This window comes from Martes martes (assembly GCF_963455335.1).
Source record: "Martes martes genome assembly, chromosome: 1".
Taxonomy (NCBI): domain Eukaryota; kingdom Metazoa; phylum Chordata; class Mammalia; order Carnivora; family Mustelidae; genus Martes; species Martes martes.
This window is the reverse complement of record NC_137888.1, coordinates 165,683,277-165,708,717: the sequence shown is the minus strand read 5'-3', so window position 1 is coordinate 165,708,717 and position 25,441 is coordinate 165,683,277. Positions and strand designations below refer to the sequence as shown.

Below are 25,441 nucleotides of genomic sequence, written 5' to 3'. Positions count from 1 at the left end.
TTCTCCAAGGCAGACGTTTCTTTTTTTTTTTTTTTAAGCTTTTATTTATTACGGGAGAGGGTGGTGGGGAAATGGACATTGGGGAGGGTATGTGCTATGATGAGTGCTGTGAAATGTGTAAACCTGGCGATTCACAGACCTGTACCCCTGGGGATAAAAATACATTATATGTTTATCAAAATAAAAAAATTCAAATAAAAAAAGATTTTATTTATTTATTTGACAGACATAGATCACAAGTAGGCAGAGAAGCAGGCAGAGAGAAAGGAAGGGAAGCAGGCTCCCTGCTGAGCAGAGAGCCCGATGTGGGGCTCAATCCCAGGACCCTGGGATCATGACCTGAGCCGAAGTCAGAGGCTTTAACCCACTGAGCCACTCAGGCGCCCCGAGGCAGATGTTTCTTGAGGACTTATAATAACAAGGTCCGCTGTCACAGAGAGGGACAGAGGGACAGATGGGGACAGAAGGTGGAACTCAGGACAGCATGTATGCATCTATCACTGTTTGAGGGGTGTGGGGGAAACAGAACAAGTCTTGGACTTCCGAGTCCCATCTGTGTAGAGGATACAATGTACCTGGGGAGATAAGACCAAATAGCCATTAGTCTGAATAGAAGTCAAGTTGTGAATAGTGACAGGGCCTTCCCCTTCACCCACACCATGATCCCATCTCTGGTGCTGTCCTCCCCCACCCCAGGTGCCAGTCTCCTGCCAAGTCATCGTCAGATCAGATCTCCCCACTTTTAAAGGCTCCAGTGGCCCCCAGTTCTCCCCCAGTACCCAAGGTGTGGAAGGGCAGTTAGAAGTATGGGCTCTGGAATCTAGCCTCCTGGATCTGGGACCTCAGGCAAGGTGTTTTACTGCTTTGAGCCTCAGTTTCCACATCTGTGCAGTGGGGTGTGGTGAGAGGTAAATATGATCATCTATGAAATGCACTAACCGTATTAAGCACTTAATAAACATTCCAGTGTGATCACTACTCTTACTACAGGATACAGTGCCCGCCCTTTTCCTGCATTCAAAGCCCTTTACTGCTGCTTTCTACCTCTCCAGTCATGCTCGTTCAATCAACCCAGCTTCTAGCCAGCCATGCCATGCTCCTCAGTGGTCCTAAATGCATTATGCATGTTCACCCTCTTCTCTCTGCCCGGAATGGACCAGCAGCTAGGCTCGGGGAAAGGCAAGGATCCCAATCCTGCTCTCTCTGGCTGTGGTTATAAAGAGAACCTCCCCACCTCTGTCCCCTTCTGTTAGGGAACACAGTGCCATTCTCTCCCAGGTGCCTGTGAAGAGGGCCATCCCTCCTTCTCTGGGCTGATGAAGAATTTATCACATGGATGCTGGTTACCTGTGTCCCAGCTGTCCTGAGAGCTCCCAGCCATCCTGAGAGCTCAGTGGCAGCAGGCCCAGACTCTGACTGGCATCTTTCTTCCCCTGCACCTAATGTGGGTCCTACTACCGTGGTGTGCACGGTCCATGCGGGCTGGATTAGATTGAAAATTGCCTGGATGAGAGGAGGGGCTCAGTCGGGCTTTGCAGACAATTAGGGGCCAGGACAGATGTTAGCAAACCACTGACTGGGTAAGCTAGACTCGCCGGGTGAGATGAGAATGAGGACGCAGAGTAGAAGGGGCACTAGAAGGCACAGTCTGGCTCCTGTCCTTGCACACGGAGGAGAACCAAGGCACAAAGAGTAGGAGGGGCTGGCTGGAGACCACACAGCTGGTAATGGGTGGAGTGGATTCCCACACTCAGCCTGCAGCTCCAGAGTCTCCAGCTGGCCGTGCTCCCTCTTTGCCCTGCAGACACGGCCCGAAGGCAGGCCTCCTTCCGGCGGCACACAGGACCCATATGTGCAGTTAGGGGAAAGCTGGGGACTCCCAGAGGGGATCACCACCCCTTGAGCCTGGTTTCCCCTGCCCCTCTGGGGGATGCTAATTAGAGCCTCTAGCCCCTGAGGCCTGGGGAGAGCTGCTCAGCCTGGATCCCATGTGGCCTCTTGTTGGCTCCTGGGACACTGGCAGTTCTGCCCAATATGGCCATGGGAACAAGTTAACCCCTCGGGGAGCCAGACCTCAGCAGCCTCCCTTTGGTTTCATAAAAAGAACAGCAGGCCTTGTCCTTGTGGGGATTTGTCCTAGAGGGAGTTGCTTGCTGGAAATGGGCCACTCTTCCACACCTTAAAGATGGGGTTTGGGGGTTCCACTGGCATCCCACTGGAGATAGCGGAATAGAGTGTTTAAGAGAATGGACACCAGGAGCCCAGCTGCCTGGGTTCGTCTTAGGTCCCCTCACTCCTACCTGTGAGACCTTTGGCAAGCCACTTTAAGCTCTCTGTGCCTCAGTTTACCATCAGTAAATGGAGAGGGAGTGAGAATAGTTAACATACATAAATCATTTAGAGTAGACCCTGGCATGTTAGTTAAGAGCCGGGCTCACTTCCTTCCTGTGCTCTGAGCTCTTCTTTTTCTTTCCTTCTTTGTTAATGAAATTTGGAGATTTTTTCCCTCTGTGTGTCACCACGAAAGAGAAGCTTGACTCCTGGAGTTTATTTCACCATTAGATGGGTCTGTTAAGCCTCTAGCAGTTATAAAGCTGATTTTTTTTTTCTCACTCTGCTTTTTGGGGGTGGGCGGGTGCATTCTCTAGCCATCTCCCACATTCTGGTTTTGGGAGCACCCCAGAAAACCGCAATTCCAGGCTCTTGGGGCTGCAAGTGGAGGGGAAGGGCTTGAGCTTGGGTTTTCTTATCTGCATGGGTTTATGAGGCTGGGGAAACTCATCTACGTGTGGTCACATCTCTTCCCTTCAGGACCCAGCAGGAAGGCTCGAATAAGTGGTAAGGCTACATCTAAAGGCTTCAGAGAATTTCATACAGGCCCGTGTCTGGGAGGCACCTGCTGGGTGAGCAGATACCACCAGACTGAGCCAGGGGGCCTGAGTTAAATCCCATGTGACTTTGCACAGGTCATTTGACCTCTCTGAGCCTTGGTACCGTCATCTGCAAAATGGAGCCAGTAATCATTTTAGTTTCAGTGTATTTAGCACTTGCTGGGCTGGGCACAACACTAGAAAATTCAAATCCAGTCCTCATGCCTCATGAAGTAGTTACTGTTGACTCCATTTCCTGATAAGGAGATGAACACTTTAAGGAAATAAGTGACTTACTTGAAAGTCACAGTGGGATATTGTGAAGCATAGGTATTCAGTAGATGCTATTAAGAAATGAACCTCGGTCTGCAAATTACCTCTCAGGTATGTTGAGGCAGGCGAGAAGTTTGTGCCAAGATTGGAGCTGCTTTCCTTCATCTCTTGAGTATGAATGTGTAATGAGCTGAGAATTGGGGTGGTGGGGGTCTCCAAGGATCATACCATTTGTGTTCTGTATGACCTTGGGCCAGCAACCAGCCCTCTCTTGGCCTTGTTCTTAATCTGTAGGCTGCCGGTATAGACCAGGTGTACAAGTGTGGCAGAGAACAAGTCTGGAAGCTGCATACGTCCTGGCTCTGGCTGAGGGTTCAAGGAAAACGAGTTACCATCTAGACCTGTGGCCGGCCAGTTTGCTGCAGCTCACACCCTGGTGAAGAATTGACTCTTCGCCCCTAGACTCGAGTATCTGAGACCTAAGTCCTGAGGGCTCATAGACCCTCTCCAGCTGCCCTCTCTCCATCAGAGCACCTTCTCTAGGGATCCCTCCCTAATCTTCAGGGAAGGTGGTGTCAAAGGCTGCCCACAGCATCTGCATCCACCTGCCCACATCCATCTTCCCTCTAACCGTCTGCACGTGATTATCCGCTATTAATTGGTCCTCATATTTGTGCAATGTTTTTCAATTACAAAGCACTTCCCCAGCCATTCATCTCTTTGAATAGCAATCGAAACTGCTGTTTACTGAGCACTTCCTGTGCACGAGGCCCTCTGCTCTCACCAGCCTCTTGCCATGCATTATTTTGATTCGGAGTTTCACAGCCATCCTGTGGAGCATGGGAGTCCAAAATTACCACTGAGGATACCTGATACTCAAACACACTAAATATCTAGCCCCTGGCCATACAGGGAATGGATGCAAGCTCTGTGAAATTGGGGTTGTCCCTAACCTGCAGCCTCCAGAGCTTCCGTGTGCACCCTTGCAAAGCTTGCGTGGGCACTGGGACTTTGTTAAAATGCGTCTTCTGATCCCATGGGGGCTGGAGTGGGGCTCAAGATTCTGCATTTCTAACAGGCCTCTGGGTGATGCCAGTGCTACCTCTTGGAGAACCACACTTTGGATAGCAAGGGCTTGAAGCACCAAGCCGGCTGAGACTGCTTTACCATAGCCACAGGCTGGCAAGCCTCAGTTTCCCCATCTGTCAGATGGGTGAAATAGCCTTTGGCTTACAGAGGTGGAATGAGTACTGGGTGATATAGCACCTGTTAAATGCTTGGCACACAATAGGTGCTCAGTAAATGCTGGCTCTTCTCCCTTGATAGGAGCTGGCATGGGTCTGGATACACAACAGATGCTCAATGAAGCCTGTCCAATTTATTGAGCCTAGCATTTTTCCCTAAAGCAGAGAATAAACTGCATTATGTTTCCCTTTGGAATGAAGCCAAACCCAATATTAATTTTTTTCTTGAACTGCAGAGTTCCAAAAAGAAATAAAAGCAAGTAGAGTGATTGCAGTATGAAGCAAGCCTCTGTAATTTCTGTAATTACAGAATGGGAGCAAGACAAAGCAGGAGTATGCACAGCGTCATGGGAGGGAGTGGGGGCCCCTACTCCCAAGCCTGCTGCTCCCCCTCTTGCCTTCCTGGCTCTTCATGGTGCCCCACTCCCTCTGAGCCTCCTTCTGCGCCTAGCCCTAGCCTTGGACAATGGCAGCCCTGAGACACTGGCCTTGGCCTTTTGGCCTCTGCCCAAGTCCCCACCCCACGCAGCCACCAGTCCCTCTGATGCAGTGGGACAGAGGGGGGATTGTCCAGGGTGGCTGCCACACACTCCCCTCCCCCCAGCCTGCCATCTGCGCAGACCTAGGCTGCTGATAGCCAGTCTGCTAGCAAGGCCTGCAGGGCACACCTCTAAAATAGATCTCTGGTCCCACTCCTCACCACCTCTTCCCTAGCTGCCACAATTCAAGTCACTGTCTTGTCTCACCTGGACCCTCAGCCTCTTAGTGAGCTTCCCTGCTTCTACCTCTGCCCCTCTCCATCCTCTTCTAGGCAGCCACAATGAGATTCTTAAATATAAGTCAGATTTCTCCCACCACTTACACCCTTTACTCTTCCCCATCCTGTTTAGAAGAAAGTGTGAACTCCTTGTTGTGGTCTCTGAGACCTTGTGTGATCTGGTGGTTGCCCGCTTCTGACTAGTTCTGTTCCCTCCCATATTGGACTCCAGCCAGCCCAGCCTCCATGCTGACTCTCAAACATGCCAAGTTTATTCCTGCCTCAGGGCCTTTGCAGTTGCTGTTCTCTCTGTTTGAAATCATGTATCCTAGAGAGTCATATTTCTGGCTCCTAATTCAAACTGAAAAAATTTTTGTTCAGGCCAAATAAAATAAGCCCAAGGGCCAGTTTTGACCCATTTTGCCACTGCTGGTCTAGAGCTTCCAAACTTCTTCTTCTTCTTCTTCTTCTTCTTTTTTTTTTTTTTTTCTCTTATAAAGCATTTCCTCACTCAGGGATTAGCAGAGGTATTCTTTCTGCTTGGTTTGGCCCCATTTTTATTAATGGCTTTAGGACTTGGTCTCCAACTGCACATTGAGGATGGAACATATTCATGGGAACATTCTCACCACTTTCCTGCCTTGAGTCTCTTTCTTTCACTCCTTCCCAGAGCCTCCCTGAGTGAGTCTTCTTCTATAATACTAATCTGGTCACATCATCACCCCAGTTGCATCCCTGCAACTGGTCCCTAAGTTCCTTAGCCTGGCTTTCAAGGTCTTTCACAAACTGACCTTCCTATCTTCAAACCTTTCTACTTCTATTCCTGCATTCCCTCCACTTAGGATGCCCTTCCCACTTTTTGAGCCTGATGAACACCTATTCAATCTTCAAAACCCAGTTCAAATGTCCCCTCATCTGGGATGCCTTTTTTTTTTTTAAATTAGTTTATTTATTTTAGAGAGAGAGAGTAAGAGCAGGAAAGGGACAGAGGGAGAGAAAGAATCCCGAGCAGTCTCTATGCTCAGCATGGAGCCTGATGCGGGGCTCGATCCCATGACCCCGAGATCATGACCTGAGTCAAAACCAAGAATTGGAGGCTTAGCCAACTGAGCCAACACCCCTAGGATGTCTTCTCTGGTTGAATTCCATCATTCCTTCAAGACCTGCACAAAGGCCTCGTCTAGTTCATATACTCTAGCTGCACATATCACAGGGTACTATGATTGGCTACAGGCAGATATTTCTCCTTATAGGCTGTGACCTTGTGAAGGTCATGGACCTTATCTTATTAATGCTTGCGACCCACGTGTCCATCCCAGCTCCATGAACACATTAAGCCCTGGGTAAATATTTACAAAATGGAATCTTTCTGCTGGCTCCTGTTAGTTCACTGATTCAGACTCTGCTGTAGAATACAAAGGGCTCGAAATGATTGTTCCATCCCCATTTCAGCACACAGCGTGTGCTGAGCAAATAGTTGCTGAATGAAGGAAGGAGTGAATGAGTAGGCGAGTGAGTACAGAGGACGTGTCACTGGGGTCTCACATTAACTGTTGAACGTTGCTTCGGAGGAATTCAGTTAATATGGGGAAATGTTAAGGACTTGGAGGAACGTGTATCCAGATTCTTCATCTGCAGAATTCTGTCATCTGAAGAGGAAGAACCAGAAGACTCTGGAAGAAAGCCTTGGAAAAATGCCCCACATCATGAAGGGGTGAAAGACATTCCTTTTGCCCATTCCGCCAGCGCGTAGAGGGGACCCACGCTGCTGAAGGGGTGAAGAGCTGCATGGTCCTTCTGCTATGGACCCGCGGAGCTGTCCTCCGACACGGGGCAGCCCCTGCCTGGCAGAGCAAGGGAGTCTGTTTCAAGGAGAGGGGAAGTAACTCCTGGCTGACAGGTGGCTCCTGCTTCTGAGATCATTCTTTTTCTAGAAAGAGAGCCAGCTTCCTTTGTTGGGCACTTGTACATGCCTGTGCTTTCCATGTGCCGTGTTTCATGAGACAGGGAAGCAACAGGTTAACCAGCTGGTGTCAGGAATGAAAATTCACCAGCAGCTATACTCCTGGGGTGTCTGAGTGAGGCTGCTTCTAGAAGTGCTGTCTGTAAGCTCCGGGTCCCAGGCTTTTTAACTAATGGGGATCCCTTACTCATTTTCCTCCCATCTACTAGATTTTTGTTCTTGCCAGACTTATTAAGGAATAACCCCTTATTTTATTGACCAGACACACAAATGTACCACTCCCGTCTTCTGCCTGGCCCAGGGTGATAGGCTAGACCACTCATCAGTTGGTATACAGAGAGCCCAAAGCAGGGAGATGTGAAATCTTTATTAGCTAGTTTTCCCCCATGGAGGCTAAAAGGACAATTTTCATCAGTCTTCTGAAAGTGCTGCCAGTCTCTGGAGGGCATGGATAATAAGCGCACAATAAATGTTAGCGGCTGTTAGTCGTAATAGTGTCATCATTGCTGTGCCTCCCAGGTTAGGAACCATGATCCGCACACAGCTGGTAATCATCACGATGATGAGAACGGCGGAGATGGCCTGAGCCCTCGCTCTGAGCCCTGTAGTTGCAATGCTTTATGTGTGCAATCTCATTTATCCTTCACTGCAACTGTACGAATAAAAGATTATTATTTCCCCATTTTACAGATGAGGATCAAAAAGGGGAGGAACACGCCCAACACTAGTAAACCTCAAGGGGAGCCAAGGTCTCTGATGTAGCACCATCTCACTGTCTTGTGACCCAGGGGACCTCCTCCCTAGGAATCCCCGAGGAAGCACAAGATATATCTGTTCTCGGCCTTCTACTGTTCTCTTCACATTTTGTCTTCTAAAAGGAAAGCTCCATCTGCCTATGTGGCTCTTCAGAGGGCAGTCACAGGCGCCTGCCCAAATCTTTTCCCATATTCCGAAGATAACGCGTATGCCTTCCTCATGCTGAGCTCTTCAAGCAGCCGTGGTCTCTGATCTCTCTGGCCTTTGCATGAGGGGATGCTTACTGTGCTCAGGGAGGGGACGGTGGAATAAACCTCTTGGTGAACCGGAGCTCTCCTTCCTCCCAACGTTCCACCTCTCTTCTGTGTTGGTGTTGAATGATTTCTTCAAAGGACATAAACACCACATTTCACCCTGTTAAATGCACCTTGCCATTTCTCCTGCTTGCTGGGAGTGAGCCGGACCTGCACCTGTCTGTCTGTCTGTCTCCCCCTGAGTGGTGTGGGGCAATCTAAGGTCTAGTGCACAGTAGGTTTTGGAGTTGGTTTGAGTCTCCGTGGATAGTCAACAAGGATATCCAGGGTGGAGGCCAGAAGTTGTTGTTCCCATAGGACTACAGGCCTTCCTCAGAACTTAAGTCGAGTGGTAAGAGAACAGAGATTCAAGACATTAGCAGGAATCCCCTGTGCCAATGTGAGCAAAAGGAGGGAATTTTATTTTGGCATGGTGGGGATGCTTTCTTTGTGAACTCTGAGCATTGGAATGTAGCCAGGCTTAAGAAAGCCTGGAATGGCAAAGACAAATGCTTTCAAGACTCTCCATCTTTATTTATTTATTTATTTATTTGAGAGAGAGAGAGAGAGAGAGAGAGAGATCACAAGCAGGCAGAGAGGCAGGCAGAGGGAGAGAGGAAAGCAGGCTCCCCGCTGAGCAGAGAGCCCCGATGCGGGGCTCAATCCCAGAACCCCGAGATCATGACCTGAGCTGAAGGCAGAGGTCTAACCCACTGAGCCACCCAGGCGCCCAAGACTCTCCATCTTTGACCTCTCATTTCCTTCCTCCTCAGCAGACCAACTCTCCCTGATACTCTGAGTGCAGGTGGGCAGAAGACAGCTGCCTAAGAGTTCCCAGTTCCCCAGACAGGCTGGCCTTCTTTCTCAGCCATGTGCCAAATTTCCAGGGAAGGAGCTTTGATAGACTAGCCAGAGTTAGGTGATCAGCCCTGGTCCAAGGTAATTGGATCCTTCTGAAAAAACATGGCGGCTAGAGCCTACAAGGATAGGTCATAGGGACAATTAAGGGTCATCATTGATTTGACAGTTAATGGCTAACATCCCCCCAACACACACCCTTTCCTAAGGGTTCTCTCTCCCCTGCATATGCCAAGACTTTCTGGTAGACCACAAGATGGGCTACCATCCCTGACAATGGGAGGTCACCCTACCTGAGTCAGGAGTCTGATGGTGCCAGACCAAAGTCAGGAAGCAGGTAGTAGGCATCTGAGACAAGCCTGTGGGTCCTCTTGAAGAGTGAGAAACAGGGTTGAAAACTGTCCAGAGGTAGTCTGGTTTTCTGTGAACTCTAGGCAGAGACATTGGTGTCTGGGGATGAGGGCTGGGTGTGAGGGGTCTGGAAGGAGAGAGCAGGGCAATCATGATCCCCCAGTGGGGCAGAGCTGAGAGAGGAGACCTTCTGGGGCCACGTGCTGCTTTTGCTCTGCTCCTACATCTCAGCGGCCCCAGATCATTGTTTCACACAGTCCTGTTTGCTCTAAGCATTCTATAAGTTTATTCTGTGTTATTTGATTAATGTAAAAATTTTATAGAAATTTAGAAATTATAAAAATCCAGAAAAGTGCAAAAAAGGAAACAGAAGTCACAGATAAACTAATCACTGTGTATGTATATCCTTAGGGTTTTGGAGGGTTTTTTTTTTAATGACTAGATTGCAGGGGGATGGGCAAAAAAGGATCATACTAAATAAACTATTTTGAGGTCTGCTTACATGGCCTTTTACAGCATTTCTGCACTTTTGGTTAGGGGATGGAGAAAAATTTCAGCTGCGTTTGTTGGCTCCCAGTTGGACCCTGAAGAGCCCTGCCCCTCTGTTGACTTCTCTTTTCCTTCTGATAAAATGATGGAAGGCCGTCCTCGCATTGCCCTCATGCCCGCCCCCACAGCTATCCCGAGAGGGCCGCAGGCCCCTTCCAGCATGTTCTAGCGCCACATGGCTGGCATGGAGACTCGTGTGGTCACCTGTCTAGGGGGGTCCCATGGGCTTCCTGCAGCCCTGCTACTCTCTCCCTAGGGCTGCCCATTAGCCACCACCTGCCAGCTCACTGGGCTCTCTCCCCATCTCTGCTTTGCAGGCGTGCACCTGGGGGTGGCAGAGGTAGCTACTCTGGAGCTGACCCACCAGCAAGTATCATCAGGTAATATCCACAACCAAAATAATCACAACCATATGCAGAATTCTCTTTCTAAACCAGTCCAGTGAAAAATACCGGTACAACCACGAAAGCTTATTTTTGCCGCAATTCTACAAGCCAGATAAGATTACTGCCGTTTTATAGGTGGAGAAACTGAGACTAGAACAATCAAGAAACATGAGGCTAGAGCAGGACGTAGGGTCACTCAGTTTGTAAAAGGCAGACTGGAGATTTGAACCCAGGTCTGGGCTGAGTCCGATGACATACATCGTTTTCTACTCCGTGCTGCCTCTGGAACTAAAGAAGCAAGTGAGTAAAGAGCATAGATGGACTATCTTGGGTCAGGGAGGTCAGGAAAACCAGTGGTCCTTCTTCAGCTGAGCGCTGCAACTGGCTCCCAGCATAAGAATCTACTTTTGCAGAATTTGTTAAATGTATAGATTCAGGACTCATCTCCAGATTCAGGACTCATCTCCTTGAGATTCTCATGTGTGACATCTGGGATGGGACCTGGGACTCTATCATTACAGAGCTTCACAAACAACTTGGAAGCACAGCCAGGTTTGGGGACTGCTGACAAAATAGTAACACCACTTGCCAGGCACAAGAGACTTGCTGAGTAACAACCTGGCGTACTATTTTTTTTTTTTTAAAGATTTTATTTATTTATTTGACAGAGATCGCAAGTAGGCAGAGAGGCAGGCAGAGAGAGAGAGAGGAGGAAGCAGGCTCCCCGCGGAGCAGAGAGCCGGATGCAGGACTCGATCCCAGGACCCTGGGATCATGACCTGAGCCGAAGGCAGAGGCTTTAACCCACCGAGCCACCCAGGCACCCCTACCTGGCATACTATTATCATACTCAGTTTAAAAGGTGGGGAAAGCGGGGCTCAGAGAGGTTAAGAAGTTTTCTCAAAGTCACACAGCTCAAATGTGAAAGAGGACTTCGATCGTGATTAGAGTCTGTGCTCATCTACCACCTTCAACCACTACCTGTAGCTGGGTCACCTCCCTATTTGGCCCCATGGTAAGCCCCTCCATGGCTTACAGTGACCATGGTTACTGTGGCCTCAGGGTATGAAAAATCTAATTGTATCCTGAGAGGCAAAGATGAGGAACACTTGATATTCCTGTCTGGAAATTTGGTCTCCTCAGCTTTCTTTGCTGAGCAAGACACATAAGAGAGGGCACATGACATAGATTTGCAGGTGTGAAGCTAGTCCAGGAGCCGTAAAACCACCACATTCTCCCCACACATGCCTACGAACAGAAGGCACTATGCTTCCTCCAGGAGAAAGAGGGCTGATGAGAGAGCCTTCTCTGACCCGTGGTTGGTTTGTGGGCCATTTTATTTTTGTTTTTTTTTTTGGACAACTTCAGGATTTGGCCACTCTTTTGTGCCTGTCACCCCACCCCTCTGTTCTCCTAGGGTGACCCTGAGCCGCAAAACTGCTGTCTGCGTGGACTGGGGCCGACGTCGCACGTCCATCTGCCAGGACCTCTGTGTCCAAACTCCGAGACATGGCAACCAATGGCAGCAAGGTGGCCGACGGGCAGATCTCCACGGAGGTCAGCGAGGCCCCCATGGCCAATGACAAGCCCAAAACTCTGGTGGTCAAGGTGCAGAAGAAGGCGGCGGACCTTCCAGACCGGGACACATGGAAGGGCCGCTTTGACTTCCTCATGTCGTGTGTGGGCTATGCCATCGGCCTGGGCAACGTCTGGAGATTCCCCTATCTCTGCGGCAAAAACGGTGGTGGTAGGTGCTGTCCTGGCCACCTCCGAGCTGGGTCTGGACCCCTTGAAGAGTGTCACACTTGGGCGTTTTCTGAGGGAACCTTAGGGGAAGGGCGCCCTAAAGACCAGGCCCCATTTCCTGTTTTTGTCCCTTTACCAAAAGTTTCCCAAAAGACGATTGTCCTTTGTTAACGATGCCAAACAGTTCACCTCTTCGTTTTGCAAAGAACAAGGGATGTAGTTTGAGCAAGGACATCCCGGACTGGATTTTGGCTGTGGGTGCTACTCTGAAGGCAGAGGGTAGGGAGATAGTGGCTGGGATCCTAGAACGCACCGCCATTATGCTCTCTCTGAATGGGGCTTCTCCAAAGCGTTGGGACAATGATCATCTCTCTTCTCACCCCCACAGGGGCCTTCCTGATCCCCTACTTCCTGACACTCATCTTTGCGGGGGTCCCACTCTTCCTGCTGGAGTGCTCCCTGGGCCAGTACACCTCCATTGGGGGCCTGGGGGTGTGGAAACTGGCCCCCATGTTCAAGGGTAAGTCTGCAGAATGAGGCCATGTGGCAGTGCTCCTGCCCAGAGAACTGTGGTGAAACCAGGGCCATCCCGACACTCCCAGCCCTCCTGGAGAGAGGGACCTTGTTCACTTCTGAACAGAGTGGAGCCCTCAAAGGGGCCAGGTGGCAGATGACAGCCCCAACTAGGATCTAGGTGGACAGGAGGCCCCAATCCAGAGACGACCGCCCCCCTGCCCCCTGTACACACACATCAGCCTGCCCTGTCCTGTAAGCTCATTTCCCCAGCCAGGGCTGGGTACGACCTTCTTTGCTTCCTTGCTCAGTTGCTTGACAGACCCTCAGATGGATACATGGAGGGCCTGGCAAGCCAAGACCCCCACCCCACCTGCAACCTGCCAGTGCTAGGCCCCAGACCCAAGTCCTCCTTTGCCAGATGTGTGTGACCTTAGCTAAGTCCCTCCCTCTCTCTTAGCCTCAGTGCCTCTATAACACCTGTTTCCAAGGTCCAGTGACCTGGTGGACATCATGGAAAATGATAAGAATGACACTTCCTAGGAGAGTTACTGTTATTGCTCTGTTAGACCAATGTCATGACGCCATGTCCGCCCACAGGTGTGGGCCTTGCCGCTGCTGTGCTGTCATTCTGGTTGAACATCTACTACATCGTTATCATCTCCTGGGCCATCTACTACCTGTACAATTCCTTCACCACAGTGAGTGGCCCCTTGGACCGCTCCTTCCAGAAGGAGCCAGACCCAGAGCCCACCCTCCGTCCGCTGGACTACCATTCTGCTGATAGGGCTGTTTCTTGGGTTGGGGGAGAGGGGTGGGATGGTGTGTCTTCAGCAGCCTCTGTGTCCCCACAAGTTGTAGCACTGTGAACCAAGTACCTGCTCCAGGCCAGACCCTGAGCCAGGGGCTTTGTGTGGACTAACTTCTAATCCTCCTGACTCCCCCTCTTAAGGTGGCTGTTGTTAGCTCATTTCGTGTGGACTCAGACTGCCTGGGTTTGAATCCTGACCCCAGTATATACCAGCTGTGCAACTCTGGAAAAGAGACTTAACCTCTCTGAGCCACAGTGCCCTTATTTATAAAATGATGGTGAAAATGAAACCTGCTGCATAGAGTTGTTGTGAGGAGTAAGGAGTAAATATGTGTAAAGGGCTTAGCACTGTACCTCGCAAAGAACAAGCACTGTTCAGTGGTCACTGTTAATCGGTGTGCAGAGTGTCAAACAGGTGGGATCTCTTACCCGAGGTCACAGAGCTGGGAAGTGTCCCCAGGACGAACACACAAGACCTTACGGCACAGCTTGGAAAGCTGATTTTCAGAGTGAAATGATCAAGGTTCAAATTTCAGCTCTGACACTTAGGAGCTGTGTGATCTCAAGCAAGTGGCTGCCCATCTCTGATCCCCACAATGGGGATCTCAGTATGACCTGCATCTGGGAGCTGTTGGGAAGGGGAGGTGAGATCATGGATGGCTTGGAAGAGGCTCAGGGTACAGTGAGGATGGACAAAGTGTGCTGAGACCACTGTTGCCATCCCCTGGGGACTCAGCAGACCTTGTCTGTGCCACTGTGCCTTTGCAGACGCTGCCATGGAAACAGTGCGACAACCCCTGGAACACGGACCGCTGCTTCTCCAACTACACTGTTGTCAACACCACCAACATGACCAGCGCTGTGGTTGAGTTCTGGGAGTAAGTGTGGGGCTGTCAGAGGTAGGGGGTGCCTGTCAGCCAGGGCCAGCAGGAGACAGAGGCACCCTCAAAAAGGTAATGGGAGCTGGTGAGGTGTTCCAGCCTCAGGGAGAAACAAGAGAGAGTGAAGCCTTCTCTTCCCCTGTAGAGAGCTGGGTTGTGGAAAGGGCCATTAGACACAAGCTAGAGAGAATGAATTCTTGCCTTCTCGCTCCTCTGCCCAGTGACTCCTGCCATCGGTCAAACCTTAGAAGCCAAAGGGCCAGGGAGCCAATGAGGTAGCCCCAGCAGCCAGCCTCTTGGGACACGGAGCAGGGTGGAGAGGGTGGAGGGTGTACCGCAATAGCACAGGCCTGTGCAATAGCACAGGCCAAGAAGGATCGCTAGGACAGGCCAATGAAATCCCAGTTCATCCTGAAAACCAGTCCACTCTACTTAGAAATGCAGAGATGTTTGGAATAAAGGCGTGTGTGCACGCGCACACATACACATCCACACGTACGCACACATGGTTCAGAGTGAAAGCTGTGTTGATTGTACCTTCAGAAGAACGCATTGTAGATGTGTGTGGAGGTATTGATTTTACAAAAGGAGGTCTTGGGATCCAAGTCTCTTTGGCATGAAGGAAGCATCTGTGCTGGGCAGCTTGCAAGGGTCTGGGAGCACCCTGTAAGGTTCCACAGCACCTTGCATGAGCTACCAGGAGGAGCCGTGCTCAGGAGCTGTCAGAACACATGATGCAAGTCTCTTTGTGCAGAAATGTCCTTGATGAGGCTGTCTCCTTACAAATAAAAATCAAATTCTTCTCCGGCTGCTTCTTCTTTCCAGCATGTGCCACATACAATTCTCTAACACACCTTCAGCACTGCATTGAACCATGTAGTCAATAAACATTTCTTGAACATCTACTATGTGCAGTCTGGTTAGAGACATGGCAAACAAAAGCAAACAAGCAGAGTGGCAACATCAGATGACCAGTACTAACAGGAGGGGATGCACAGGGGGCTATAGGGACCCTAAGATGGTATCTGGACTAGCCCAGGTGAGGAGCGATGTCTAAGGTGAAAACCACATAGGTGAGACCGGTGTTGGCAGGAGGAAGAGAATGCATGAAGGCTTGGAGGCAGGTGACAGCAAGCCAAGCATGGGTGAGGGGATGGGAGTCATCCAGTCTGATGAGCGTTGGAGGGGCTTCAGGGAGAGCTGAGACTGGAGAGACAAGCAGGGCAAGCTCAGAGAGCCTTGCAAGGTTGGCCTGGGAGGTTGGGCTTCATTCTGAGGACAGTAGGGTGCTGTTCACTTCAGGGTTTTGAGCAGGAGGGGACACAGTCAGACATATGATTTAGAAGGGTCCCTGGGGCTGGAGTGGGGATAGAGCAAAAGTGAAGGTGAGGGTCTTGCTAGGAGGGTACGAGCAGCCAAAGAGGTGAGCAATAATCGTGGCCAAAATAAGGAATCAGCAGGTCCCTTTAGCAAATAACACTTTATACCGGTTAGTATAATGGACCCCACAGTCTCCTGCCAGCTCCTGGGTCTCACTGAAGACAGATGTCAGCATGGTCACAGCGGAGGATATCACTACCTGGGCACTCCGAGGCCATTTCAGCTCCCACCAGCCCCATGTGACTTTCTGCTCCTTCCACTATTCCACCAGGCGGAACATGCACCAGATGACAGATGGGCTGGATAAGCCAGGACAGATCCGCTGGCCTCTGGCCATTACCCTGGCCATCGCCTGGATCCTAGTGTATTTCTGTATCTGGAAGGGTGTTGGCTGGACTGGAAAGGTAAGGCATGTGCACAGTGGGGACCAGAAGGGGATGGGACTACAAGGGGATTCCATCCTGCACAAGGAGTCTGCACTTCCAGGAACCCCACTGAACCTGCAATGCAGCAGGTCCCTACGTCTTGCCCTGCCTTGGTTTTCTTTCCTGTAAAATGGGAATAATAACATTGCCTACCTTCTGGGCAGTGTGAGGATGAAATGCAGTAACGTAAGTCAGTTACACAGAGCCGTCACAAAATAGATGGTAAACTTTGCTCAAGGACCATTGAGCAAACTGTCCCTGGGCATTGCCGCTGTTGGCTCCGTTATCAAAGGAACGAGACTGAGACAAAGTGAAAGTTATGTAAAGCTTTATTCTATGCCAAGCATTAGAAGTCAGACTGACCGGCCTGGGCCGCCTCCAAAGAGAGCAACCCCCTCCTTGGTCTTACAGGTTAGTTTTATAGGGCGCAACCGCAGACTAACAAGGGTTATTAAACTTGAAAATGGCTCTTTCACAATGGCAAGCAAAGAAATGTCATTTCAGACAATGACATTAGTCTTTTGATTATCAATTTGGCAAAAAAAATGTTTTTAATGATTATACTCAGTGCTGGCAACTTTGTGGGGAAGGTGTGCTCTGAAATGCTAGACAAATTTCCCTTTCTGGAAGGTAATTGGGCAATATGAATCATAAGCCGTGAAGAGGTTTATCCCTTTTAGTCAGTAATTCTACTTCTAGAAAATTTTCCCAAGAATGGTATAATAATTTTGTAGACAAAGTTTTATACGCAGGGGTTTCCAATGTAGTATTAGTGAGATTCACATGAATGGATAACAGTAGGAGAGATTTTAAAGAGGATGGTAGAACCTCCTGGAGGACTATTTTGCATAATTAAAAACCACATTGTTATGAGACAATAAAACAATGTTTAGTAAACAAGAAATTAAGTATGCACTGTGTTTTTTTTTAATTTTAAACACGTTAAATGAGAAAGCAAGCACATAATTGGAGCATCATCTTTTAAGAAAATGTGATCATACATGCATAACAAAGTCTCAAAAGAGGAACATTAAAATGTTAACATCCATGCATTTATGTATTAGGCATTTATTAAGTGTCTCTATAAACTGTGGATTGTTCTAGGCACTGGGAAAACAGAGGTGAACAAGACAAGCCCTCTCCTTCACATAACTTAAATTCTAGGGGCTGCTGAAGGGAACTTTAAGTGTGTGTGTGTGTGTGTGTGTATGTGTGTGTAACTTGAAAATTTTCCTGACACCATGTTTTACTTGAACAATTTAGACAAAAGTCAAAAAATAAAGGAGGGGTGGGGGAAAAGGAAAATCAGGTGCTGAGCTGGTTGGTTGAGACTCTAAGGAGAGGCCTCAGAAAAGTGGACAACACAGTCAGTTAGGAACCCAGGAAGGCTTCCTGGAGGAAGACGAACTGGGAGTAAGCCCAGGGCCACAACAGATGTGGATGTCAGTGAAGTGGGGGGAGGAAAAGAATGGGCACGCTGGAGGGGGCATCGTTGTCAACTTTACCTCCAGGTGGTTTACTTCTCCGCCACCTACCCGTACATCATGCTCATCATCCTGTTCTTCCGTGGAGTTACGCTGCCTGGGGCCAAGGAGGGCATCCTCTTCTACATCACACCCAACTTCCGCAAGCTGTCCGACTCAGAGGTGAGTGGCCTTCGCAGGTTCCCGGCCCCCAGCGGCTGAGTTAAGGGCATGCCTGAGTCCTGAGACACTATTTACCAGGTTTAGGATAAGTCATTGTACCTCTCTAACCTCATATGTAAACAGAGATGGTTGCCAGGTATAGCTGGTTACCACATGTAAAGGGCCATGGGGCCCTGTGGCTAGGATCATAATTTTGACTGTTTTTTGTTCATTCTACCTATAGGTGTGGCTGGATGCGGCAACCCAGATTTTCTTCTCCTACGGACTGGGCCTGGGATCCCTGATCGCTCTTGGGAGCTATAATTCTTTCCACAACAATGTCTACAGGTGAGAGAGCCCAGGGGCTTCTTTCTTCCTGGCCACGCCCCTCCAGCGCCACGCCCTCTGAAGCCACGCCCCGTATAGGCCCCACCCCGGGGAATTCTTGTGGCCACTCCTTCCGGTTCCACACCCTCCCTGGGATGGGGTGGGGGTGCCCACCCTGCGGCCATGAGGCTCTGCTCCCAGACACCCTCTTCTGCCCCTGCCGCTTGTCCCTCGCTAGCCACTGCTCCTAGCTCACCTCCTTTGCCAGCCCCACCGTCACTGAGTCCACCCTTTCTTCTCTGCAGGGACTCCATCATTGTCTGCTGTATCAATTCATGCACCAGCATGTTCGCGGGATTTGTCATCTTCTCCATCGTGGGCTTCATGGCCCATGTCACCAAGAGGTCCATTGCTGACGTGGCGGCCTCAGGTCAGCGGTACACATGGGAGGGCCGGGGCTCCTGGGGTGGGAGGGACTAACACGTGGGCTTCTGTGGTCATTACCACCCTCACCAGTGGGAGCCAGAGGATGAGCATGCTGACAGAGGGAAAAGGCCGTAGAAGGACGGTGAGACAGGACGAGTGTGGTGTGTTGGCTCTAGGGCACTGAGCATCACTAGGTACCAGGCAGAGCAGGGAGCATTTTATGTGAAACTATCCAACACCGTGGAGTCCACGTTTTTTTATTCCATTTACTAGATGAGGAAATGAGGCCCATGGACCATGTTCACCAAGCTAGAGACGTGATGGAACTGGAGTTGAGCACACACCTGGCTGATCAAAAAGCTTGGGCTTGTAATCACCTGACCATACTGGCACTTCCAGCACAATCCTGCCTTTTGCAGGGAGAGGACTGACTCTTGCCCCCTGGGATATAAACCTTCCAACTCAGACATGCTTAAATCTTTGCTTTAGTCCCACTTCCAGATATGTTCTCACCAAATAGTCAGCAATGCTGTAGGGTCCGAGGAGAGCCCCAGGCACCCCCTGCTCAGGTGGGAAAGCAGTGAGCCCTGTATACAGCAGAGGCCCTGAGACTTGGGGAGGCAATGGGACTAGCCCCTTCCCCATCATGGAGAACTGGGCTGCTCATGTGGAAAGGAACTTTCTCCACTGATGTCCTCATCTTCTCTACAAGGGCTAGCTTGTTTCTCTGGCATTCCCCAGCCACCACCCCCCTTTCCTGAGCCAGACCCAGGGAGCTTACAATTTCTTTCCTTCTCCTTCCAATGGTTCCCCTCCTCTCTTGACTAACCCCCACCCAGACACTCAAACATAGTATGTCCCACACTGACCTCCTTAAACTTACTTCTTCCCTGTGCTCCCCACTGCATCAAAGAGTGCCACCGTCCTGTACCCAGGACAGGCCCAGCATCATCCTGGACCTTTCCTTCACCTTCACTCTACAAACCAACCAATACCAGGACCTGCCCATTCCACCTCCTGAGTATTTCTCCATCTGGCCCCCTCTCTACACCATCACCATCCCTGCCACAGTCCATCCTTTCATCTCACCGGCGCCCTGGCCTCTGGACCCAGCACTACCACCTCCCCACCCATGCACACTCTATATCCTCCTCTAGGAAAGGGGGTGCTGACAACACTCACCCAAAAATTTAATCTGAAGATGAAATGCAATAAAGTTTAGAAAGTGTGGGGTGTGCTGGTATGCTATAGGTGCTCAGTACTTTTCTTCCTTTTTTTTTTTTTTTCTTTTGGCTTCTTTTTGATCCTTTCCTCCACAGGCCCTGGATTGGCGTTCCTGGCATACCCAGAGGCGGTGACCCAGCTGCCCATCTCTCCCCTCTGGGCCATCCTCTTCTTCTCAATGCTGCTGATGCTGGGCATTGACAGCCAGGTGAGGACACCTTCCCTGGCACCTGGTGGAGCCTCCACCCAGCCTTGCTGGTCTGGGAACAAGCAGGGAGAGGAGGCCATTGGCCATTGTCTTAGGCCCACAGGAAGATGACCAAGAGTTTCAGACCCCTAGACTGTTCCACATGAGACTTCAGAGTAGAGCAGCTCAACCACCTTCCACATTTTCCAGATCGGGAAACTGATGTCCAGAGGGAAGGGACTCTCCTGAGGTCACAAAGAAAGGCAGAGGCAGAATCAGGCCTGGATCCTGGGGCTTCTCTGGCTCTACCGTCCCGAGAATGCCGACCACTTTGGTCTTGCCCCAGAGAGTCAAGCCCTGGGTGGGTGGGGGCTGGGGTCTGCCGCACTTGGCTGACCTTCGTCCCCCTTGAAGTTCTGCACTGTGGAGGGCTTCATCACGGCCTTGGTGGATGAGTACCCCAGGCTCCTCCGCAACCGCAGGGAGCTCTTCATTGCGGCTGTCTGCATCGTCTCCTACCTGATCGGCCTCTCCAACATCACCCAGGTGAGCTCACCAGGCCCTGACCACACCTCTGGTGCACTGCCCCCAGGCCCACTCCCAGGTCCTCTCCACCCCAGCCTCATGCCATCCCACCCTTCTTCTGTTCCTTGAGCACCATCTCTGTCCCAAGCCCTGTACAAACAGCAGTGAGGCAGATGGGGACCCTGTCCTCAAGGTGAGAGGGTGGGAGACACAGATACTGAGCTAGAAAAGATAAGACACAGCTGGAGAATACAGCCCCTAACTCAGCCTGGGGCACTTGGGACTGCTTCCAGGAGGAGGGGATACAAGAACTGAGTTTTTTAAAAACACACAAAAATTAGACAGTCCATTTGGAGTTGGGCCTTTGACCTTGACACTGCCCCCTTCTTGCTCCCACTTTTCTTTTACTATTGCTATTGATGATCAGTCCTCTCTGCATTCAAGGCCCTCCTGGTCTAGCCAGAAGGCATACACATAACCGATGAATTGTACAGTAAGAATAAATGACCTGAAAGCCATGAACTCAACCCTGTGGGTCTGCTTTATGATCCACAGAACTACCCCTGGATTCAAATACAGTTCATCCCCAGAATATTATTCATTTGTCCTTTTATTCCTCCATGGTTGTTAAACACTCACCATGGGCCTGTCATGACTTTGGAGATTCAGCAGTTAACGGGACAGACACAATATCTGCTCTCTTAGAGCTTATGCTTTGGTGGACAAGACTGACAAATTAAATCATCTCAGAGTGTGTTCAGTGCCATGAAGAAAAGGTGATAGTGAGACAGGGAATGACCAGTGAGGGTGGGAGGGATGCTACCTCAGACAAAGTCATCAGGAGAGGGCCTTCTGAGGAAGTGGCAGTTGAGCTAATACTGAAATGATGATGAAGAGACAGCCAGGGGAAGATGAGCATAGCAGGTGCAAAGGCCCTGAGGTAGGCATGGGCTTGTTAAGTTTGAGGGGCAAAGGGAGTGATCAGATAAGTAAAGGGAACAGAAACAGATCATGCAGGAACTTAGAGGACAAAGCCATTTGTATTTTGTATTTTATTTTATTCTCTCAACTTTTTGATGTGTTAAATGTATGTCCTTTTTAACCATGGAAGGTTTTAAGCAGGGAAAAGACATAACTGGTTTAACTTTGTGGAGAGATGGCCTTGATGTCTAGCTCCTCTATTAGTCCAGCATTCCCAGAAATGGGGCATTTCTCTTCCCCAGACATCTTCCCAATTCCCAGGGAGTCAATGAGCACACCCTCTCCTAGTTACTAGGCTCTCGATGCTCCTTTTAGTCTTCCCTTAAGCCTCCTCGCTGCAGTGTTATCTCACATATACCTCGCCAGACTGCAGAGCCCCTGTTGATTGTGAACTGAGTGTCTTGGGCCCCAGTGGGAAGTGGACCCCCCTCACTGCTTTTCCTCTTCTAGGGGGGCATCTATGTCTTCAAACTGTTTGATTACTACTCTGCCAGTGGCATGAGCCTGCTATTCCTCGTGTTCTTCGAATGTGTCTCCATTTCCTGGTTTTATGGTGAGTGTCAACCCTCCTTCTTCCTTCCCTCCCTCCCTCATCCATCCACTCATTCTTTCATTTCTTCAATCATCATTCAACAGATAGAGCTTGAACACCAAGCCCTTTCTATACATTAGCTGACAACTGACCCTTGAACAACCCGAGTTGCAACAGCACAGCCTTCTTGTTCTGTGTGTAAATACAATACAGTATTTTTTCGTACTCATTTTGATACAAAATAGTACTCTACAGGTAATTTCTCTTCCTTAGGATTTTCTTAATAACATTTCTTTTTCTCTAGCTGACTTTATTGCAAGAACACAGTATGTAACGCATAGAACATATGAAGTATGTATTAATCAATTGTTTGGTATTGGTAAGTCTTCTAGTCAACAGTAGGCTATTGGTGGCTGTTTTGGGGGAGTCAGAAGTTACATGTGGATTTCGACTGCATTTGTGGGGGGGCAGTCAGTGGCCCTAGCTGCCACTTCATTCAGGGGTCAACTGTTTTCAGTCCTCACAGCAATCTAATGAAGTTAGCAGGGAGGTCTTGTGTTTAGGAGACACCATAAGACGGGTTAAATAAATTCATTTAAAGTGGGAGCCAAAATGTCTTCATAAATTTTGGGATAAGAGGGTTTGAGATTTTATCTAGAAAAGTTGACAAACTACAAAAGAAAAAAGTTCCAAAGTGAAATATTTAACAAAAGTGGGGCTATGGTGAAAGGCACACACTCCCTTAGAACAAAAAATGGAAGAAACAATGATTTTATTTATTTTGTGGCCTGAGGTTCCAGATCCCCCCTGCACGATAGTCAAAGGCTGTCCTTCCCTGCGCTTTTATTATCCCAGCAAGACAATGTGTTTGAAATGTTTTCCTTGGTCCTTGATATTCACTGTACTTTTTTTTTTTTTTTTTTGCTACCTGTCCCTCCTTGTCATCCCCTCTCCCCCCAATCAGTTTCCTTGCTGGGTTAGGGGCTTTGCACAGAATCTGAGGGATGCCCAGTGACAGTCTTGGGAACTTCATGACACTGGTGGTGTTTTGCAAGATTTGTGGTTCTTCTTTGCAGCCTATCTCCGGTTGCTTATAGCATCAGAGCACCAGGGAAACCCGCTCTGTCCAGCAGAGCTTTGAAGGAATGGCTGGGCTAGCTGTTGGGTGGGAAGGTCACTGAGAGAGGTGAGGACACGCTTTATAAGCATAATCTTTTGCTGGTGGATATTTTCATGTGAGGTGCCTGGCTTTCTCACACAGCCCACTTGCTGGGTGTTATTGAACGCTTAGCTAACAAGGACCCCCTCAGAGCTCTGGTCGCTGTTACAAAGAGGCTGAAGCTCCTAGAGGTCGGGCTGCAGTATACTGCCAGAAAGTGGCAGATTGAGACTTTGAGCCTGCAGTGCCCACAGCTCATTCATCTCTCTCTCTCTCACTCTGCTCTCACAGGTGTTAACCGATTCTATGACAACATTCAAGAGATGGTTGGCTCCAGGCCCTGCATCTGGTGGAAACTCTGCTGGTCCTTCTTCACCCCAATCATTGTGGCGGTAAGGACAATTCCTGGCCAGCCCTGTTGGGATCAGGCCAGGCCCTGCAGTGACTCTGGCCCAGAGAGAAACTTCTGGAGGCAAAAACGCCCATTCCCTAATAATACTACTCCATCCCATTTGCTGAGCATCTGCTCTGTGCCCTGCGTGACACCAGAAACATTACATCATCCTCGTAACTTCAACAAAATAGACCTTCTTGCCCCCACTTGACTGCTGAGGGCCCCAGGCTCCCTGCTGCTAGCATCACCCAGCTAGCTGGTGCTGCATTCAGATCAGGTGGGCCTGATTCTGAAACCCAAGGCCATGGGCTCCAGGAGACCTCTCATCAGCTTCCTTGATTCCTTCAGGCAGGAGGAAGCTGAGGCGTGAGCAGGCCTGGGACGGCTACCCCAGGTCCCTAGGGTGGGTTGGGCCACGGGGTAAGTTGTGTCCTGCACAAGTGCACTCGGCAGATGGCAGACTAGAGCCTGAAGTCCAGTACTTGCTCTGTTTGCTAAGCTGGTTAACTTGGAAGAAGGGGAGCCTTTTTTATTGTCCTCCCAGAAAGGATCCCTTTTTCTGGTGGGCAGAGGGCACTAACTTCAAATTGTTTCTCCCAGAAGGGGTGCCTTTTTCTATTCCATACAAAAATGTCTTATGTAGTAGCAGTGGCCTTCGGTGCCGGATTCCCACAATGCTGGATGCTTGTGAGGGTCAGCCTCATGGCAAGGGAGGTAGTCAGTGGACCTATCAACTTCAGAGTCTAGGAAGAGGCCTTGGTTGTCCAATCGGGGGGACTGACTGTGTTCCATCCCCTCTCCTCTCCCCTCCCTAGGGTGTGTTCATTTTCAGTGCTGTGCAGATGACTCCTCTCACCATGGGAAACTACGTTTTCCCCAAGTGGGGCCAGGGCGTGGGCTGGCTCATGGCTCTGTCTTCCATGGTCCTCATCCCTGGGTACATGGCCTACATGTTCCTCACCTTAAAGGGCTCCCTGAAGCAGGTAAGTCCCTTCTTTACCCTTCAGGTTGCTAGTCCCCTTCCCCTACTGTGCTGGGCAGGACCCCTACCCTTGTGGAGCTCACAGTCTAGTTAGGAAACAGACAACTCAATATCCATTGACAACAGAATGTTGGAAGTGCCATGATTTGAATAAACCAGGGAGATGGGTTAGCCCTGTCTGGGTTGAGGAGGGTTAAGGAAGGCTTCTTAAAAGAGGGGATAGCTAAGAAGAAGCCTAAAGATGAGCCAGAGATAAAAGTAGAAGCAGAAAGAATGTTCCTAGAAGGGGATGGGAAATATGTGCAAAGGCCCAGGGGTATAAACAGCTTTCGGTAAACTGAAGGGAAATCAATGTGGCTGGAGGGTAGAGTGGAGAGGGCTGCAGAGGGGGTGATAAGAGAGGAGGTTGGGGATGTAAGAAAGTCAGGCCAGCTCATGAAGGGCTTTGAAAATTAGGACAAAAACTCTTGATTTTATCTTGAAGTTAATGAGGAGCCTCAAGGGTTTGAAACAGATGAAGGGTGGGGTCTCTTGTATCGTGGGCTTACTCTAGACCCCTTTTGTGTGTTTGATAAAGACACAATGTGGTCTTGCCCTCAAGGTAATATAATGTAAGGCATGCTGTCCTTAGTAGGGGCCCGCTAGCACATTCTAGGTCCATACCAGCTATTTGTTAAATTATGTAGAATTCTCAAGTGACACAAGGCGATGCTGGAGGTACTCAAGAGACATCACTAGATTAAGAGTAAGCTGAGAAGATTTCACTGGGGAGAAGTGGATGATCAGAATATGGAGGGCCACAGCTGGGAGGCCTTGGATCTGTGGCTCTCAACCTTATTTCTACTAAGATGGGCCTTCCAGACCAATCAGAGCCAGAAGAGGGAGCTCTATGGTCTGTGGCCTAAGGAAGGCCTGGTGGGGGTCCATGTGCAGCCCCTGGACCAGCCTCCTCCTTTCACAGATGCAGAAACTGAGGTCAAGTGAGAAGCCACTTTCCCACCCCTTGCCATAGAGAGCAGAGGC

The 25,441-nt window shown here is 49.8% G+C and overlaps 1 protein-coding gene across 2 annotated transcripts in view; it reads left to right on the top strand.

Moving 5' to 3' along the window:
• Nucleotides 1-25,441, top strand: part of SLC6A1 (solute carrier family 6 member 1) — a 41,104-nt gene that overhangs the window by 12,520 nt on the left and 3,143 nt on the right. The window contains exons 2-15 of one of the 2 annotated variants that reach the window (XM_080826553.1): nt 10,232-10,294; nt 11,718-12,047; nt 12,435-12,566; nt 13,160-13,260; nt 14,139-14,248; nt 15,903-16,035; nt 17,568-17,702; nt 17,926-18,029; nt 18,314-18,438; nt 19,754-19,866; nt 20,260-20,391; nt 21,802-21,904; nt 23,334-23,434; nt 24,252-24,419. In XM_080826553.1, coding sequence (XP_080682679.1) covers nt 11,810-12,047; nt 12,435-12,566; nt 13,160-13,260; nt 14,139-14,248; nt 15,903-16,035; nt 17,568-17,702; nt 17,926-18,029; nt 18,314-18,438; nt 19,754-19,866; nt 20,260-20,391; nt 21,802-21,904; nt 23,334-23,434; nt 24,252-24,419 — 1,695 coding nt within the window. In that variant the 5' untranslated portion in view covers nt 10,232-10,294; nt 11,718-11,809. Of the gene's footprint in view, nt 1-10,231; nt 10,295-11,707; nt 12,048-12,434; nt 12,567-13,159; nt 13,261-14,138; nt 14,249-15,902; nt 16,036-17,567; nt 17,703-17,925; nt 18,030-18,313; nt 18,439-19,753; nt 19,867-20,259; nt 20,392-21,801; nt 21,905-23,333; nt 23,435-24,251; nt 24,420-25,441 lie in introns of those variants that run through there. The other variant, XM_080826554.1, reaches the window with a different exon arrangement.